The 20,396-nt window shown below is 40.8% G+C and overlaps 1 protein-coding gene and 1 long non-coding RNA gene across 3 annotated transcripts in view; one reads left to right on the top strand and one right to left on the bottom strand.

Moving 5' to 3' along the window:
* The window catches only part of LOC114056361, a 102,414-nt gene extending 82,873 nt beyond the window's left edge, over window positions 1–19,541 (top strand). The window contains exons 2-3 of the long non-coding RNA XR_003570987.1: window positions 16,063–16,222; window positions 19,429–19,541. This is a non-coding gene — a long non-coding RNA (uncharacterized LOC114056361). The remainder of the gene's footprint in view (window positions 1–16,062; window positions 16,223–19,428) is intronic.
* Window positions 1–20,396, bottom strand: part of ALDH1A2 (aldehyde dehydrogenase 1 family member A2) — a 56,938-nt gene that overhangs the window by 9,434 nt on the left and 27,108 nt on the right. For both annotated transcript variants that reach the window (XM_027881519.1, XM_027881518.1), the window contains exons 4-8: window positions 19,423–19,552; window positions 13,771–13,832; window positions 10,960–11,088; window positions 10,710–10,823; window positions 1,433–1,535 (exon numbers count right to left, since the gene is read on the bottom strand). In XM_027881519.1, the coding sequence (XP_027737320.1) occupies window positions 1,433–1,535; window positions 10,710–10,823; window positions 10,960–11,088; window positions 13,771–13,832; window positions 19,423–19,552 (538 nt within the window). The remainder of the gene's footprint in view (window positions 1–1,432; window positions 1,536–10,709; window positions 10,824–10,959; window positions 11,089–13,770; window positions 13,833–19,422; window positions 19,553–20,396) is intronic.

Genomic DNA, 20,396 nt, shown 5'->3' on the forward strand with positions numbered 1-20,396 from the left:
AAATAATCAGAGCTTTGAAGTCTATATCTTAGGTCAAGTGCTTGAGGTTGTAATTGTGGGAAGACCAGAGAGAGCTTTAGAGAGCTTTCTACTGTGGAACCAACAGTCTTGAAGAAGACTGTGCTCTCCTTTGTGTCTGTTATTCCCCTGTTGCCTGTAGTTTCATCACAGAAAAACGACAGCTCTGTGTGGGAGCCAGGAGTTCTTCCCCGATGGAAGATCAGAACACAGACCTGCCCCCGGCATTTATCACTCTACTAGAAATGTTCAGGTGATCCAGTGTGAGTTAGTGGCTTAGGGGCATTTGAGGTGTGGTGATATCTGTTGGGAGATGGGGGATTAACTGGGGTAGAAGGCTGTAACATCTGCATCTGGCTATGGTTGACAGGAGCTTTTTTAGCTTACCAGGATGACTATGGCTGAAATGTAGATCCTTGGCTTGGTAAAACATTTCTATGGATAAAAGCTGCTGGAAGTTGTCAAACTTTGCCTAGTCTTTCAGACATTGATAAGTTTTGAAAATAGGTACAGGATTGTAACCAACTCTTGCTATTCAGAATCATTCTTCTATTCACTTCCCCCTTTTAAATTAGAAGACCAAATCCCTGTGTGTCTATTTATTGGGGTTATAAGTTCTCAGAGAAGGCATTGAGTACGGTGTGCCTGCACACAGCCTGAAACAAGAGCTCTGAGCAAGGTGTGAACCGTCTCATTCATCTTAATGGAGTGTTAACTTCAAAACCTCCCGCTGACAATTTAGATATCAACATTTTTAACTATTTCTTCGCTGATCATTTAAGCAGAAACTTCCAGTTTGTGTTTATATCCTATCCTAAACAGCTGTCCTGTACCTTCTCAGGTGCCAGAAATCTCAGCTGCACAACATCATATGTCTGCTAAAACTTCCAGCTCCCTGCTGACAGTGGCAATGAAGATATTTCGATACACAACTCTTCAATTGTGAAAATTAAAAAAGAGAATAATCTCCATTTATAGCAACTTAACAAAGGAATACTGCATGGACTGGATTAGCTACTCAAGTGTAAATGAAAGTCCTCCCATTTTATAAAGGCTGTGAAGCAAAAAAAAAAAATCACAGAATTTCCAGATTTAAAGCACTAGATCACTTTGCTGCAGAGGTTAGTATGACAAATGTGTATGGGACCATGACTGTGAATAACACCCTGTCTATATGCTTGGTTATAACGTTTTTTCTGCTTTCTTGTTGACTATGAATCTGTGGGTCCAAATGTTGTTTTTTTATAAAAAATAGCACACCTTAGGCTGCTTCTGTAAGATTGAAAAGTGCAATTAGATACAGCTGTATTAATTCACATCACTTTGTATGAAGGATGTGCCCTAAAAGGGGGGAGGGGGAGGGGGAACACTACACAAACATGTTTTTAAGAAAAATATGGAAGTGCTGACTTACAATCAGCATCTGCAAAAATAATGTTTGGGCTTTTCCCGCCCAGCTCCAGTGTAACTCTCTTCAAATTACTCCTTCCAGCTGCTTCTTGGATCAGCTTCCCAACCTGAAAGGAAACGGAGACACATTTTACAGGGAACATAGTCATGCAGTTCACTTTAACAGCCAAGACTGGCTATCACCAGCACAGAGCTTTAACCAGTCCAGCAGATTCTTCCATCAAACACGTTCATCAGCAGTGGCAGCTTTCCCTCTTTTCCCCCGGAAATTGAGAGGGGATGAGGCACAGCACATGTGTGGGTACCCTTCACCTATTTGTATCCTTGTTAAAATGGCTTGGGGCTTTCTTTCAGGAGGCTTTAGGAGGGCTAAATGAAAAACTTGAAATTGGTGCAACTAGAATTTCTTCCATCCGAACCACTGACAGGTTTCCAAGGTTTAATGTGGCGAATTCTGATGAAATCATCAGCCTCCCCTGCAGGATTAACAGCACGTAACAAAATACCAAATAGGGCAAGGAGTTACAAAAGCACCATCCCAGATCTGACCTGCAGCTGCACCACAGATAATCTTAATATGGGTTGAGGAGGTCAAAAGCATCTCCAAAATGTCTTTGTAGATTGTGGGGTCAGCTGGAGCAGAATGCAGCCCTGTGGCTGGAGCAGCCACAAACCGCAGACCTCGCCAATGAACATGAGAGTAGATTAAATGGAGTAGCAATCTGACAGCTACATATTTGACGTGTTTCCACATCAGTACAGTTGGACAGGCAGCTGTGCTCCCTGGAAATTCTTCTCTCCCTGGATCAACAAATCCAAACCAGATTAGATTTTATACTGGTGCAGTGTAACTGTGCCTATTATGCAGCTAAGGAAGTAATCACAGATAGATTTAGGCTCCTGCATGTTTAAACACAGGGTTAAACCTATGGAATATTGAGAAGCCTGAGAACCTTGATGAGTGCTTTCTTCTTACTGGGACATGTTTTAATGTCATGTAGAAAGTTAGATGTGAAGTGAGATGGGAGTGAGTCCAGAGGTGGACTTTTTTCTCTAGTTTCTCTGTTTTCTATTTCTAAGGTTATGTGAGTGAGATTTCTTGCAGCAAGGGGTTAATGGATGAGAAGCTGAACCTCTCAGAGAATTGAAGGCAGTCTGCTAGAGAAAGTTAAGTCAGCACTGGAGTAATCAGAAGGCAAATGAAACAGAAACCAGGGCCCCCAAAGAAAAAAAAAAAAAAAAACAAAGCAAAACCCCTACAGGATAATGAAGGAGTTGTCAACCACTTCGTGTACTTTTTTGATTAGCTGTTTATCTGGTGATACCACAGTTGAGTGTAACTGAGGTTATTTCTCTCTCTTTTTTTTTTCTTTCTCTTTTTTTTTTTTAAAAAAAAAAAAGCGCTATTTTTCTTTATCCAAGTATTGATGGAATGGAGTGTTGACATTATCATGAAATTCCTTGCATATCCCCTTAATTGGAGCTGATTTTATTGCTATGTTTGACTGACAGCCAGAAGTGAACCTGAAAAAGAAGGACCCTTTCTGCCTTCCACCCCCACTGCATACATCGAGCACATCATCTGGAAATTCCAGCCTCTCCAACTGTGCTGAAAACTTACACTGCAAAGCAGAGTTCTGTGTTTATAGCTAGTGCCAGCCAATGCCATTCACACCCTCACTGCCTTGAACCTCCCTCTCTCAAAAACAACAACCACCCATTCCCCCTCAGAAATTCTCAGGGAAGCCAGAGCAATGTGTGCAGCCCTCATCTCTCTGCCTTCCTTTCTACTTTAATGTCAAAACAGTTTTGTACATGTAAGTAGAGATTTCCAAAAGATTCTATGCAAATAAGTGACAGGCAAATAGACAAGTCTAAATACAATGTACATGGCAAATATTAAAGTCCAAAGGGCTTGGAGACAATGGTGTTATTTTGGAAAAGTATGGTCCAGAATATTTTTAATACAGACAAGTTGTTGTCAAGTTTCCAAGTCCAAATTTAATAGAAAGCTTGACTGTGTCCTTCCCGTTAGAAATCAGCGTAAGCATTTTTGTTCCCTGTGCTCCCATTGTGCCCCGTGCTCTTACACGTTGAAAAAAGTCTTAGGGAAGGCACCAGCGCTGTGGTTATTTAGTGACAAAGGCGGCCTTTTGTGACCGACCCTCTCTTTATGGAGAGAGACAGCATGAAAGGGATAAGTGATAGTGTTGCAATCTGCATGGCCTTTCAGTACACGGTTCCTGCGGTGTCTCTCAGCTCTATCCCCGAGCTCCCAATAGGCAGAACAGCCTTGCAAGGGAACACTGGAAGAGGGGACTCCCCCACAGATAATGGAGCTGTGAGATTATTCAGCAGGAATGTTGGCAGAGAAAGCCCTGACTCCCCATCCCTGTTTTGAATAGGCTTCAAGATTGATATCAGGAGTATCCCTGGATAGCTTGTGAAGTACCATAACCTTGTAAGCTGCATGGAGGGTGAGGCAGATGTAATTTGGCTTGTTTCAAAGAAAACAATTTGTTATGCAGAACAACAACAACAACAAAGATTAAACAAGCATTTTGAGGCACCCCTGTGCAAGAAAATCTGTGTGAAGAATAGTCCTTTAAGTCCTGGTCTGTGAAGGGTATGATGTTAGGCACTGAGAGTATATCATGATTTAACACATTTGATTGTTGCTTGCTTATGCCTCCTGTATTTGGAAATTTAATGTCTCTTTCAAGAAGCAGCTTAAGCAGTCCCATTTTAAATAATTTGTGTGGAAATGAAAAACAGTTTATTGCCTTTCATGTTCTCTTAATTTTCTGTTTTCTGCACACGTGGGTTTGCCTGTTATGTTAAAGCACTAGAAGTCTCATGAGTCAAAAGCAAACCTCCAAGGTTCATGGTACTTCCTCTACAGCTCTCTCATTCAGAATGTCTGAGTTCTCCACTGCTCTGAACCTTCTTTTGATCACAGATACACGGCAAATCACTAGGGAACACCTGAGTGTAGGGGAACAGCAGTCGAGCTGAACAGCAGGGCATTTTCTTGCACGCTACCACAGTGAAGGTAACACAGGGAACTGCGTAGATTAAAAGATTCCATGGGCAGTGCAAAATTTGGCAAAGGAGACATACATCATCAGTGAGTCATTTTAAGTAATACTTTTGTTGCCTTTCTTGGGATATTGAGAGAATATCTGAATAGTAATTGCTTTAAGTTACAGGAGATTGATTAAGTTTTGGGAAGATGGTATGTACAGACAGAATTTTTCTGTGCTTTCTGAAAGTACAGTTTTCTCTCTCCAGCTATGGAGGCAGTTGATGTCAGTATTTTGGCAAAACCTTCAAACCCATGCTGCTGCCTCATTTTTTATAATTCCAGATTATATGCAAAATCTTTCTGAGAAGCATTTTAGAACCTCATGGCATGTTCAGGGTGTGTCTCCAGCAAGGGCAAGCAAATTTGAAATACCAGCAGATTTATTTGACTGTGCAATGCCCTGTGTGAGGAGCAGCCCTGCAAAGAGCGTAGTGAACAATGCAGCACAAGTGAAAAGGCAATCCCAATCAGAAATTCCTGGAGGGAATCCTAAGGTATAAATGGCTCATTCGTTCTTTGGCTCAAGTCCTGGCCCCGTGAAAGGCCGTGACTAAACTCTTGTAAATGTTGATAGGGCTGATAGGCTGTTTGTATTGATTTTAAGAAGGTGAACCCTTTTGACATGTATCTTCAAAAGATACATTCATTGGCAAAGAGGCACAACAGTTGCCCTAGGACAGCTCCCTAAATGCTACCAAAAACACAAAGAAAGGAAACGGTAACAACTCCTCATTCAGGAAGCACAAGTTGTTCAAGTTAGGATCAGAAAGATGCTGGAGAAGCAGGAATGAATGCTAATGTAGCCCTTCTGAATCGTTACAGGGGGCGTGTGTGTAGCATCCTAAGCTCACAGACTTCGCAGGATGGGTCAGGTCACCTTTAGGATTCTTGTTACTAAGGTAGAAAATGCCAGGATGCAGCTCTTCATGATGTCTAAAACCAGCAAGAGATTGTGTGATCCAGGAGAGCTGACACAACTCACTGCTCGTGCAGTAGGTAGACATTCTGTCTACATCATGCATTGTGACATTCATCTCACTTCAGAAATGAAAGGAGAATCCTGCTGAGTAAATTAGAATCAGTGGTAATACAGCTGTTAGCTACAAACATTTGTTTGGCATGAATCAATCTTGACTCTCCCGTAGTTTGCTTTGATGGTCTCTCTAGTATCTTGTTGACTAATGATGAGATCATGGTTTGTTAATCTAAGTGCATAAAGAAAACATTCTGCCAAGCAAAATGCAGACTCTTTTGCTGGGGTTTATTGCAGTTGTTTATAGACCTTTTGTTTACACAGGCATCCAAACCAATTTGTTGGATATTTATTTGGGTTACTCTATAGAACTGCCTGAACACAGACCTAAATCCTATCTTAAATCTGTCTGCATTTTAATGGGTCGTAGTTTGAACAAAGTGGAAACCAGCCACTTAGGATACATTTCTTGTTGGCCAGAGCTTCAAATGTTTTGTGTGCTATCTATAATTCTCATCTTGAGAGCGTTTAACAACTGGAGGGAGTTGTAAGCCACTCTGATTTGGAGGTTACACATTCAGTTTTGAACAGAAGTTATTAGAGCTCATTAAACTTTTGCAACAATCAAAATACAATTTTTAATCCAGGCAGTGCTTTAAATGCACATTTAAAAAAATTTGTAACTTCTTGGTCTCCATAATCATGTCTAATTTTAGACACAGAACATACTGCATCCAACTACTCCCTGTTCACCAGCAACTTATGTTCCCACACACAGTTCAGTTCAAATGGAGCACACAGGTACAGACATGGGCAGACAGCTCAGAGCAGTCAAAATGACTGTATTTGCAAAGCCTTAACTGAGCTCACAGATTTGAATGGAAATAAAGGCCAATCAAGAGTAAAGCAGCTTCTGATGGCTGCTTTTCTTTGCTATTTGAAGGCCTCTCACCTTTTTTGTTATGCAGAAGTTCTTTTGGAGAATAAGAAGGTAATGTGAAGAACTTCTCTGCATTTCTGATATGTGTAAAAATTGTCCCCTCATCAGCACTTTTTCTTGGAAATACATAAGGCCCACTGTTGGTTTCACTGGGGAAGAGACTTGTACAATGTCTACAGTAGTTCTGAGATCTGCAGCCCAACAGCAGACACCAACATTTCCCCTCAGTGTCTGGGTGAGTCAGACATCCTGAGTTTGGATCTGTTCTTAAACCAACTCAGAAATTATAAACTATTTATTTTAATTAAATCATTGCTAAAAAGTTCCTTGAAGTAACTCAAATAGACAAGAATGTGTATAATGGCCAGTCTCTTCGCGAACGAAGAACCGGGGAAGGTCTTTCCACCTTCCAGCCTGCGCATTGGGTTTTTTAGGTGAGACACAGTGTGCGCGGAACTGAGCCCACCCTTTAATCCTGAGGTTCATCTGCCGGGGCCAAGCACGCTTGGACAGTGGCAGCGAGGTCCTCAGGACGTAGATGGATTGCCTTAAGGGCTAACGAGCTCCATCTGCCCGGGGAGGGGCCCCGACCGGGAATCGAACTCGGGTCTCTGCAGTGACAGCGCAGTGTATTTTCCCCTGGACCACCGGGGGTGGAACCGTGAAGAAGCACTTATAGTGCACAAGAGGGATAGTGTGGGAGACAGCTGAGCTTTACAGAACCTCTCCCATGGTCCTGGTGAGTGAGTTTCACCCTGCAGCTCAGGACCAGATAATCAAGGAGAAATTCAGTAAGATGTAATGAGATATGTAAATTGATTATGGGCTTTCAAGGGAAGGTAGGAAAGGGATAGGAGTGACTGTTGACATGGTCATACTAGCTGGAAGAAAGTTTGGTTATGGCAGTTTTAAGTTTCATCTGATTGTGGAAGATGAGGAAAAAATGTGCTTGTGAAGCCTTGAGAGGAGATTGTCGTAATTAAGGGGGATCACGGATTAGCCCTGGTTCACTAAATATGACAAAGTTAAAATAAACACTTTTGTTAAAATGCCTGTACCAAACAGGCTGCTGAAGAGTGAGAACCAAAGCAAGCAGAGAAGCCAAGAAAGCTACTGGACTCTAAGAAGGCACAGTATTTTTAGGCCTGCGTTCATACTTCATATGATTTTATTTCTTTCAGTTTGACAGTTGGCAGAGTGAGGGCCAGAGCCTGCCAGGTGTTTGTAGAACACTTCCTAGTGGGGAGTTTTGAGAGCCATGCTCTGGGGGACTGGGAGAGGAGGTGATCCATGGGAGAAGGCATGAAGAAGCAAGCAGCAGGCAGGCTAAGGGGTGAAAGAGTTGGCAGACTACTCTTTTAATGTGGGTAAGCTAACCATGAAAGGAGGGGCAGCAGGAAAGAGGGAGAGAAGTGAAATCAAACAATAATAGAGCTCTTTTTGATTTTTCACATATTATTTGTGGGGGAGAGTGTGAAAATAAATAGTAGAACTTTTTAAAAAAATTAAGAGCACTAGAGAATCTAAAAACCAGCAAAGAGAGTGCACACTGGACAGCTCATAAGTTAGAAATCAGAAGCATAAGTTAGAAGTCACTTTTGTTTTGTCATTGCATAGCCACGGGCTTGAAGCCTCCCAACAGTCAGGAGTTTCAGGAGGTACTGCACTAATGTATGGGGGACAAGGCCATTGGTGCTATTAAATACAATTGTCCTCATGCACCTTCGGGCTCAGCAAGTCTGTAAGTTGTTGATTGCCAGAAGCTGTGAGGCTACAGCAAGGAAAGGATCACTCTACACATGGTCCCCTCTTCTGTGAGCATCTGTTACTGGTCACGCTGCAAGATAAGGTGCTGGGCTGGGTGGCTCCTTGGTGTGGCTGTGTCAGCCTTTATTGAGTGAAGGTCATGAACTTGGCCTTTGGCTCATACTTCTATGGATTGTGTTCTACACATTTTGGAAAACATTAGCATTAAATTTTTTTTGTAGGAAGAGCAGACTGGTTTCTGCCTTTCAAGAATATTGCAGGAAATAGATAATAATAGCCTGGTTTAGTGATTTTTACAGGCAAATGGGGAGTTTTCATTAGCCATCAGTACACACTTCAAAGGTAAAGAACATATATAAAAGGATCTCATAGTGAAAACTTGGGAAAAACCTGTGCTTTGGAATCTGAACTTGAAGATCTTTGCATTTGTACTGATGGCTTTTATCATTAACTTGCTGAAGTTGGAAGTATTAACTGCCTTAACTAGCACCTGGATGGAACGGGGGAATGGAAGTTAATATTGTGGTGTTTATATCCCTAATGGCTCTAGGAAATCCACATCACTGGAGTGCACAGTTGACATGTCTCAGACAAGCACCAGAGAGACAAAATATTTCCATTATTATTTCATTAGAAATTGAAATCTGTTTTGGAGAAGTCAGAGACTCTATAGTCCAGCTCATATCAGAGCATTGTGTTTAAAATGTTACAATGTTGACTTGCTGTTACAAAAATTCAGTGTTACAGGAAATCAGAAACAATATGGAATAGTTTACACTAACTCTGCATTAAAACGTTCCATCTGTTCTTGCTTTAGGTTCTTAGAGAATTGCTTTTTCATCTCTGTAATGCTTTTCACTTCCTATTAGTAAGGCTTTTAAAGGTAGGCACTGAGTTAGTATAAAACCCACAGCTTTTGAGTTTAAATGCCTATTAAAACTAAAGCTGTCTGGAACTACAATAAAAATTTATTTTGGCTACAAGAGACAACTTTGAAACCTAACCCATCTGTATTTTTCCTCCTCCAAACAGTGCAACATCCTGTATAATAGAATATTTATCTTAAACAGAGACCACATATCTTTATGAAAACAATTGTTTCAACTTAATTTATGGGGGGTAATCAGCTCATATTAAAATTTTTGATATTCCAGGATGCTAATGTTAATTGGTTACAGGAGATGTAATGACTAGAGTAATTCCATAGAATAATCTGAAATCTGATGTAGCCACTGACTTACAGTGTAACCTGTGTGTAGTAGAATCTAAAATTACCATTAAAAAAATCATGTAGAGGCATACAGTAATTGCAAAACACTTGTGTGCAAATTAAGCATATGAGTGCAGCTACATTTTACTGGTAATTTAGGCTTGTGTGTGACTTCCACACTCAAATACAGTATAATTCCCCCAGAATAATTTATTTGAAATAATTGAGCTGGTCTCTGCAATTGCTGGGTCCACCAGGGAGATACCCACACATATCTAGTAGGGCTGCTTGCTCAGTGAATGTATCCACTCAAATCAAAACCCAAATTGCCTCACTGTGAAGAGCAGCATCCCTGGGATTCATAAAGCCTTCCACTGTCAGGAGTGGGAGTGAAACATATCAAAAAGAGACTGGATCCCTGGGGTTTAGCTCCCTCCATACAATAGTTTGTCAGGTTTTGAATTGAAAAGGGCTGGGTTTAGCACTCTCTAAATATAACCAGCCCTGAAACTCCCACAGAGATTCCTTTCTGTCTGCCTTCAGACAAGGAGATAAGGCCCCTTCTCCTGTGACTTCAGTCTGGAGTACCTCTGTCATCCCCACCCCAGCCCTGATAACAGCCAGCTTTGCACATATTTGAGAGCAAGACGTGATGTGAGTTTTGAGAGTTAGTCTTTCTGTAGATTGCAGCCTTCATCTTCAGAGTGAGCCTCCTCTGTAACATCTGCACCAGAGACTCATAGCAAGACATTTTGGCATCCAGGAGACAACTGACTCCCTTCATCCTCTGGCCAGCTTCTTTCCATCATTTTGGGAACAGACACCTCGGACAATCCCTTTTTCTTCCTGCATTCCTTCCTTTTTAGACCTCCTCCTCATCCTTAATATACTCAAATGCAACATCACAGTTGAAATATCTTTGCACAATTTGCCCCCTTCCTCTCCCCGTTCCCCAAGTACAGCAAGATACACAAATTATGGCTGTTAAAGCAGCATTTATGTGTGCTGTGATAGAAACGGGATGTTCTGCCTACTTGCATGTGATTCACATCCTCATAAGCCCACAGGAAATCCCAGCAATATTTTTCCAGGCATATCTCCTGTGCTGAGGTGCCGAGCACAGCAGGGGCTGGAGGGGAAGGAGCCCTTTCTGCTTGGGAAGTGCTGCAGTACACAAGTTTAGCTGGGAAGGACAGACCACTGTTGTTTAGATGTGGCTGTTTTACTCAGTGACAGTAAGAAATGTAGCACAAGGACTGAAGTATTTACTCACATTTTACAGTAATATCTGTGTGAATCCTCTTACCTCAGTGGATCCAGTAAAAGCAATTTTATCAATGCCAACATGGGAGGCAATGGCTGCACCAACAATTGGACCAAATCCTGGCAAAATATTGACAACTCCTGGTGGAAAGCCAGCCTGTCAGAATAGGAGTGAATGAATAAATGTAAGCACGACCTATGGAAACTGAGAGAGCACATTAAACCAGACATGTGCTGGCAGTTCCTTCCCTACCAAGAGTGACAGAGACATGATTCCTGTCAATTATTCTTACCTCCTTGATGAGGGCTCCCATATAGAGAGCGCTGAGTGGTGTTTGTTCTGCTGGTTTAATAACTACTGTATTTCCACAGCACAGAGCTGGAGCAATCTTCCATGCAAACATCAGCAGGGGGAAGTTCCACTGCAAGGAAAAAAAAAAAAATTGATAGATGGAAAAATATTGCCGTGGTGTTTTGTTTTCAAGATGTCAAGCTGCTACCTCACTTATTTCTCAGGCTGATCCTTAACATAAATCTTTCCCAGCACAAAGCAAGGATTTTTTTTAATTACTGCCATTAAGAAAGCAACAACAGTGACCTTTTAGTTCTTTCTTTCCTGTTCAAAGAAATAGAACCCCCACCTGCAATCTCCAATCTCCATAAAAAAATATTCTGTTATCTGTTCATCTTTTTTGGTCACAACTTTTTATTTCACTTACTTGTTTTTCAACAGGCATTTTTAATTCCCCCATAACAAATAGATCTTGCCTCCGGTACATTTGGAAGGAACTGTTCATTCAAGTTGGAGCATTTTTGGATGTAAATTTCCCATCCCTAAGTAACTCTTAAGATAAAAAAATTATACTCAAAACTGTAGAATCCTTAATTGATGGAGTTACAATAAAAAGTCCATAAATGTCAATGCTCGGTCAAAACATTTCATTTTCTTGAAGACTTCATACTGAGCAATTTATATGGAAGACATTAAGGGAACAGTAAAAAACAAGTTGAGAAACTCTTTGATGATAAAAAATTTGTATTGTCATTTCTTTTCAACTTCGTTTAACTGCAGCAAAATTGTAGTGAATTATGTTATTTTGATGCACAAACATGTTGTGGATAAAGATAAAAGTAACCAGCCTTTCACATCAAGGCCTGATCCTAACAGGTTAAATGGAAATGCCAGAGTAATAAAATAACTGTGTTTGCACAATCAGTTTTATAAATGCATACAATAATCCCCTTTGGAAAGAGAATAGAAAATATCAGTCACAAAAAGTCAGCCACTGGCCAGAATGTGTTACTGCCTGATGCATATCAGCTGCCACTCTCACAGACATCTCTCTAGCCCCTGGCTAACTTGAAAAAATACACAACTGTCTTTCCTTCACCGAACATCCAATTTTTTACTCCCCCTGTTGTTTATAAACTCTGGAGACAAAGTGATGTTTTAATTCCATCTCCAGTATATAAACCTGGGAGGGGAGCTGTAGGGCCAGCAGTGTGCTAACAGCCTGCACTTCTAATGGTATTCAAGGAGAGCTTGGAGGAGTTTTATAGGGCAATATATAGCCTGTTTATGCTACAGCGCTGCCCAAGAGCACGTTTTGATGGAAGCTGGGATGTGAAAGAGGATGAGGAGTGCAGTGCTAGGCTTGCTGTTTAATTTTATTTTTGTAATAATGCATTTGCTGGTGCAATGGCCAGGGGCTGTTCCCTGTGACTGGTAGCTGTGGAGGAAATACATAAGAGATTAGCAGCAGTGTTAGAATAGATTTTGTGACAGCCTCCTTAAAGTTTTGGAGGGCAAAGCTGAGGGGAAAAATAAACATGCGTGGTAGATGGTTGGGAACCCTGAACAAAGAGTTTTACACATCTGAACTAAACAAATCCTATTTTTGGCAAGATCTCCAGCCTGTGACCGAATTTCTTCAACAAATGTGTCAAATAAGCTCAATGAGACAAGCCTACGAGATGTCCAGCAGCACTGGGACTGTCATTTAGCCAATCCTTATCCATATGCCTGGCTGAAGAATGGGGACAAAGCTGTGGAATCTTTCATTCATAAGGCCCAGGCTAGGAGAGTGTGTAGGTGTTTGCAGGATGGGTGCAGCCACAGACTGTCTGAGTCTGAGCATGTTTCTCTGGGTTTCCACGGAGTGCCGAACACAATAGCCACCCCTTAACAAAGACATGAAATAGCAACGATATAAATAGAGAAAACGGGCTCAAAATTGTTAAAATAATCTTTTTTTGGCTGCTCTTTTTGTAATGGAAGTGCTGCATGTAACTGTTTAGTGGCTTTGTGGTTAACATGAACAAAATAAAAAATCAGCATCAACAAAAATTTCAGAGAATGTCTTGATTAGTCCCCCAGTGCTTTGTCAAGAATAAAAGCTTCCACACAATATTTTATTAGCTATATGTGAGCCTCCCATTGAAATTTCTGCCAAAGCTGGTTAACTGGTTCTTCTGAAAAAGTTACCCTCTTGGTGCAATTCCCATGCACTGTTCAGCAAGATTTTATTAAGGGTGTATACTGGGGTGTAGGGGCAGTATTGGGTTTGACAAAATGATCTGTTTCTCTCTCACAACAAATAAACATTTCATGTCTTTTATTAGCTACACAATGTTAATTGTAATGATATGTCTCCTGGAGTTTCCTTTTCTCCTCCAGCCTTGTAAAAGAAATAGCAGGAAAGAATGGAATTAAAATACATCACATTCTCCCAGGAACTGAGGAGCCTGTTAAATCACAGTAAAAACTAAATAAATAGAAAGACTACCACAGCAAAGCATCAATTTTCCATAAGTTGTGTGAACATCCATAACCACTGACAGCATATTAACACTGTGTTTTGCTTTGCTTGTTTTAATCATGAGAATTCTATGACTTGAGAACTTAACTCCTAATAACAGAGCCTAAACCCTATTAGCATGTTCAAATAAGCATTTGCAGGGAGGCTGTTAAAGATATGTCAACAATATGAGCTAAGCTTTTTTCGTAATGGAAAACACACATAGCTGAGGACCGTGTTTTATGTATCTTTAAAGAGAGCTGGTTCAAATGAAAATAAATAGAAAGTGCTAGTAGAGATACTCACAGGGATGATCTGTCCACACACTCCGATGGGTTCATGTCTTGTAAACGTAAAATAATCTCCATCTGAAGCAGATGAGCATGGTTACTCTCAAGTGCAGTTTGACTTGGCAGAACAAAAAAAAAATTAAAATAGAGGGGGGGAAAAAACTCTAAAGATCAGCCTTTGATGGCAGTAAAAGAAATAAAGAAGTCATGGAAGTGTTTTTTCGTGAGCCAGCATGGGAAACCTAGGTTCAGGAGCAACCTAATTGTTCTTTCTGTAGAACAAAGAGAGCAGGCATCCCCTCAGAAAGTAACCTGCTCTGTTCCTTGAGAAAGAGAACAAGCTGTACAGCACAAAAAATTGCAGTAGCATGGAAGCCACTAAATGGCCTCAGCTCTCTAAGGGTGAGAGAAGTGAAGGAAGAGTCACAAAGGCAATTTCCTGAAAGGCATGACTGGAACACAGCAATATAAAGGTGTATATACAACCAGATGTGGGACAATAGAGATGGCAGACATACAGGTCATCTGCCACTGGGGACACAGGCAGTTTGAAGTGATGGAATGATACACCACAACCTGTAGATGTGGAATGAAGGGGGCAAGTTTGTGACTTGTGTCACTGCAGAAGACAACGCTAATGAGTATACAGGGGTCATCACACAGCCCTGCTTTTCCAGCTAACGTGTACAAGGCCTGTGTCAGAAATGGCCTGGAGCTCAGTCACAGGAAACTTGGAAAATATGAGCTTTTCTTAAAGAACTTCTGACAGAAATAGAAATATGCACTGAGGTCCTAACAACAAAGGTGCAGGAAAAGCAGACTGCATAGACACAAACTGCAGGTATGGATGGTATGAGGCTGAAAGGAATTACTTAATTAACTCTCTGATCTGGTAACTATTTTTAAGGTTCTGATGAACAAAAATCGCAAAAAACCTCCAGGGATGAGAGGTATCATTATTTAAAGTGAGTGCTACGTGGGATTGGCAGTCCTTAGCAACTGTTGAGCTCAGGGCAGCCTGAGTCAGGTCATGGAATAAACAGATTTGTGATTTGGGGTCAGGCCTGTGGTCTGTGGGATCCACTCACATGACCCCTGTTCCAAGCAGCCCATTCAGCATGGCTGGGATAAGTGGCTGCCATGGGGGCTGATGGAAGTTCAGTCTCTGTCGCAAACTGCACGTGGTTGCTGCTCCAGCCTGGGGTCTGGGAGCACATGATGAGGTTACACAGCCTGAGATACCACGGAGGTTTCTTCCCAATTGACAAAGAGCCAGAAAACAACGTGCTCTGGGTGGGGACTGGTTAAGGTATCAGTTAAGGTACGGTCTAACCAGCAGCTTTGTTAGTGTGCTTGGCATTCATGTGTGCAAAGTAGATATACAGTACTTTTGTACCTAAATTGAGTCTTGTAGCTGTATAAACCAGCCCTGAGTTTAGGTCAGATGTTTTTCAGTGAGGCTGTAGCCAAGGCAAGGGCTATGCTAAAGGCATGAGCTGAATGTGCCCCTTGGCCTGCAGTGCTTGGTCATCTAGAAAAACTGGAATCTCTTAACTTGGAAAATCATTTCAACTAAGTATGTGAGAATGATGAGAAGGTTGCATAGGCTTAATGGCGGGAGATGATTTACCAGGATAAGAAAGGGTCAGACAGTGGAAGGGAGTAAGAGGAGCAGGAGAGATTACAGGGCTTTTGCTCCCATTGTTCTGTCCAAGGCAGGGGTCTGTGCTTTTCCTCTCGGGGTGTGAAGTGTCAGGCAGCCACGGCCTCTGCCCCTTTCAGTGCAGAGCTGGAGCCAACCTTGTTCAATACTGGGGAAGGACCTAATTCACAATGGACAGTGTTTGGGGAACCTGCTGCAATGTCCTCCACCATACATCTGGTAACAATAAACAGGTTAATCCATAAAGTTTCTTGGATTTAAGAAAAGACTTCAACTTGAATTTGATTAGAAATAACTTATTTTCAGGTCTGCTTCTTTCTATCCATCTGCTTTACCGGATTTGCTCAGTAGAAACCTGAGCTAATGCATCAGCTGGGGGCCAGATACAGATAATTATGAGAAAGGTAACAATAGTCTGCATCCAAGACAAAGGACACAGCAGAGTAAGTAAAAGAGGGAGGGAAAGAGACAAAAGAGATTCACATCAGGAAAAGGTGGAAAAAAATACTTATCAGTTGATTTGCTCTGCATTGACAAAACATTGTTTTACCATTTTGATCTCTGAATCAACTTCCCAGTGGAGATGAGAATATTTGTGTCATAGACTGAGATGATCAGTTTGGTTTTCCATTTTACTGTTCACAGATTCTAGCAGTGGTCCACAGACCATAGGAAAATTCATCAGCCCTTACAGAAGTGAAGTCGAAATACAGAGAAGAACATACAAGCAAAACTGCCTAAGTACTCGAGAGGCTTACAGAGGAGTCAGCTAAAAATACCAGCTGGTACTGGGTAGTACTGAGAGGTGGGTTCTCAGCAGAAGGATGGTGGCAACACAACAGCAACACAGTTACGTTAGCACTGTCTGACTTTAGATTGTCACTGCATAATCAGTGCCACTTGTCTGCGTGCTTCATAACACAAGTTATAGATAACCTGGACCTGCTTGCCAGCTCAGACAAATGGTGGTTAATCCTTCCCAACGTGGGCAGAACGTTCTTTCTGCGGAGCAGTACCTCCCATGCAGAGCTGCTCTCCCTGCTGTCTTCCACTAGACTCCAGACAGCTGCCCTTTTTGACACCTACTTCCAAAGTTCATCATCCACGGACTTACTGTCAAGATGGGATTTCTCAGGTTGCTTTCTAACAATATCTTTGGGAACACACGTGACTTGAAGTTATTCAGGAGCCTCGGATGTCTCTGGACAGGCCAAAGATGGATCGAAGGGCTGCCTTGCCCACAGTGTAAAACAAGCCGTTCCCATGGTGAAATAACTCAAGAATTAAGTGAATCTCTTATTCTAAACAGTGAGCATAGAAAGCTCCCTTGTGCTTAGAAATTACATAGGAAACTTTTAAAATGTTTTAGAGTTTTAAGATTAGTTTATACAAGTCATGCTAATCACACTTATTCTAAGGTGCTATGGCTGATGGTTGTTACTCTTATCCTTTACTAGCTGGCCTCCAGAAGAACATTGCCTGAGAGGAATCTGACACTGATCCCACATACAATCTAAAATTTTGTGTTAAAAGGGTTTGTTAATATTCTCAGCTGATGTAAACTGACATTCGTCAGTCCTCACTAATATTAATAGAGCAAGATCAATTTGCAGCTGCTTAGCACCTGGTCCAAAGACTTTATTTTTTAATCAGAAAGCAAGTCCCATTTATCCAGGGGATCTCACTCTGGGACAGCAATATCTTCCACAGATGTGTTTGCTCAGATTTCCATCAGGAGTCTCCATCCTGGATATTTTATTTGCATAACAACCATCATACAGTCCCATGCCTCATGTAGCAGGACACAGCAAACAAGTGGGTGAGGAGAGCTGAGTTGGTTCTTTAAACTGTATCATATCATATATTGATTTAAAGATACATTTCTGTTTGCATTCAGTTTATTAGTTTAACAGTTTCTAGTCCAGCCTCATTCTGTTTTAATTTAAATCATCAAGGCTTTACGCATGGGAGCAAGCAAAGGGCAGTCTGAAGGTTTTGTAGCTCTGGGACTAAAAGGAATGTGACTGTAAAATTCACTGTTCTTCTTCTACTTGTGTATCACTTGACTGTTTTTGTTTTAGAGGAAAAGAAAGCCTCAGCAGAAACAGATGAAAGACTGAGAGGTTTCTGATTTATTAGCACTCTGAACAGAAAAAGGAGATTTAATAGTGTTTTTATTTTGGTTTTGTTTTCTTGTTTGTTTACCTTTGATGAGCTGGTGGTAAGTGAACTTAAAGAGCACTGGCTTTGCTCTAAAATAGCTTTATGAGAATGACAAATTTATGGTGTGAAACTAGATGGATAAGGAGGAGTGTTAAAGCAAGAGAAAGAACTAATTGATATCCTGAAAATCTGTGAATGGACCTATGATTCAACACTACTGATAACTGTGTTAGCACAGAGTTTGCATTGAGGAAGGTGTGCTGAAAATGTGCCTTCCTTTTGCCCAGCATAGCCCTCCTCACTGAAAAAAAAACCCAGTTTGTATCCTATACAGCAATCGAAAACGAGAATAAGCAGAGAATATTTATTCTCCTTAACCTGGTAATGGCTTTTGGTGACTGACCTAATTTCTGTGTACCTGCAGGGCTAAGGAGTGAGAAGGAGGCATTCAGTGACCAGGGAGTAAGAGATTAGGGGACAGGAAATTTGCTGAATGTACGAATTTATGGTGTGGTCTGCACTTTTGTATGATTAAATGGGAAGTGCAAGCAGCAAAAACGGGATTTACAAATCTCAGCCTAAATGACTGTGGAAATCTTTGAGTCCTTGCAGGAGAATCTACACCTGAAATAATAATATTGTCATTTCTTTGGTGAAAATAAACTAGTGCTGATAAACACATTGCAGTTTTAATAAGGTAAAACATCACAATGAGTAACGCTGCAATAAGGGTTACATAATCTGTTTTCCTTCTGAAAATTTTGGGGGCATATTTTCAATTTATCTGCTTGTCTGTCTTAGTTTCATGCTTTGCTGTACAGAGGTAAATGAGTGCACTGCAGACATCGTGTTACACAGTGTAACACCGGGGAAAGAGGTGGGTAACACCAAAATCCATTTACCTGGTAGTGTGCCTAACATGCTTGTGCAATGAACAGTGTGCACCATGATGCCAAAAAGAGCCCACAGAATGAAAGTTCGTTTTCCTTAATATTTTTCAAAAAAATTATTTTATGTGGGGGAAAGATGACTGCAATTATCTTAATGACTGCACCTACAGAAAATCATTCTTTGCTATTTTGCCATGTTGCATAATTACAGCACTTGCTACATCTAGTCCAGACTGCAAATGAATATGTTTGCATCAGAAAATGCAGCTTGTATTTGTTAAACAGCTGGGAGGGAGGGGCAGGAAGAAGAGACTCTTTAAATAAAAATAATGGTAAGCCTTTTTTCTGATCTCTTTGGCAAAAAAGAAGAACATAATAAGTTCCTAGAACTCATACAGATTTATCTCATACTTACAATAAAAAACTCATCTCACTGAATAATTTGAAGAAGCATATATAACAAAACATATCCGATATATGTGTAGTTCTGTATAGTAACATTACCACCTCTTTCAAAGTATAAGTTAATATACATCCAATGTTACATCCAAGTAAAATTATTTGCATAAGCAGTAAGAAGACACATTTAAACAAGATTTATATGTAAACATACTGTTTCTTTAACAGGCAGCTAATACTATTTTCATGAGTTCCAAGGTATTTCTCAGGCTTATACTGCATCCATTTTTATGTGTCTCAGTATTTAAATGTAGGTATTGAGCTGTCCCCTTCCCAGATGGTCACATGCAAAAGAAACCAGGCACTCTTGAGATGTGCATGTCGGGCAGAACAACAGCAGGGCATCTTTCAAACCTCTGACTTTCAAACATCTGCTTCAGCAACACACTACACGGTGTAAGAGCAAAAGAAGGTTCCCTTCTCCATTCCATGAAGCTGTAATCTATTAAGCCATGTGGCCATGAGGAGGTTTAGGTGCTTTAATTCCCCTTACCTACAGGAATGGTCATTCCGTGGATTTTGTCTGCCCAACCGGCATAATACCTCAGGGTTTTTATGACTCCCTGGAGATCGACGTAGAAAGCTTGCAAGAAGGGTTTACCACTGTTCAGGGATTCCATGGTCTGGAGGACAAGAAAAAGTTAAGAGATATAAGCACAGTAACACTTTTGGACTATTGTACTTCAGTATTCACCATCTTAACAGATCTTCAGTCATGACAAAGATTTTAATGAGGGCCAGCCAGTTACATCTTGGCATAGTTTTACCCCAGAAGTTTCAGAACAATTATCTGATCCCCTTTGTTACTTCTTTCTGCAAATGTGAACAAAAAGCATTTTCCTTTGAAACAAAGTGGTTTCTTCTGGAGTATTCTGGAATGGCTGTGATTTAAGGAACATGTGTGTGTTTATGTGTGTTTGTTTATCTGTCTGTCTTGTGGGTTTATGTGTGTATCCACATGCATGTGCATGTGCCTTTGTGTATTTTGAACCTAATAGCCACTGTGTTTGGTCCAGATCTATAAATGCTGAATTGCTTTAATCAGGAGCCAAGATAAAAATGCCTGTCAAACCAGGTTCTGTTATGTTAATGATAACAGCTGAGAAGGGGCTCCTTGTAACCCCTTATTAATGATCTGAATCCATAAAGAGAAGAATGGACATATCCTTCTTTATATAATTAATGTGAATATAAAAATTTCTCTATATGGCTGCCAAGACTCCTGCTGAGGTCTGAGATATCTATACGTACAGCCAGTTTATTTACTGCCATCAAATAAACAAACTCTCCTCTAGGGAAGCTCATAAATTAACAAGCTAATGTCCTCATTTTTAAGTTAATATTCCTAGTTTTTAAAAGTATCTTATAAGCTATCCTCTTAGGGATTCCTAAGATCATTAGCAAAAAGAATCCAATAAAATACCCTAAGATGTTGAGGAGCTTAACTTATTCTCAATAGCTGTCTAA

Source organism: Empidonax traillii, unplaced genomic scaffold (genome assembly GCF_003031625.1).
Source record: "Empidonax traillii isolate 1590-97213 ecotype Southwest subspecies unplaced genomic scaffold, ASM303162v1 scaffold90:size2128546, whole genome shotgun sequence".
NCBI lineage: Eukaryota > Metazoa > Chordata > Aves > Passeriformes > Tyrannidae > Empidonax > Empidonax traillii.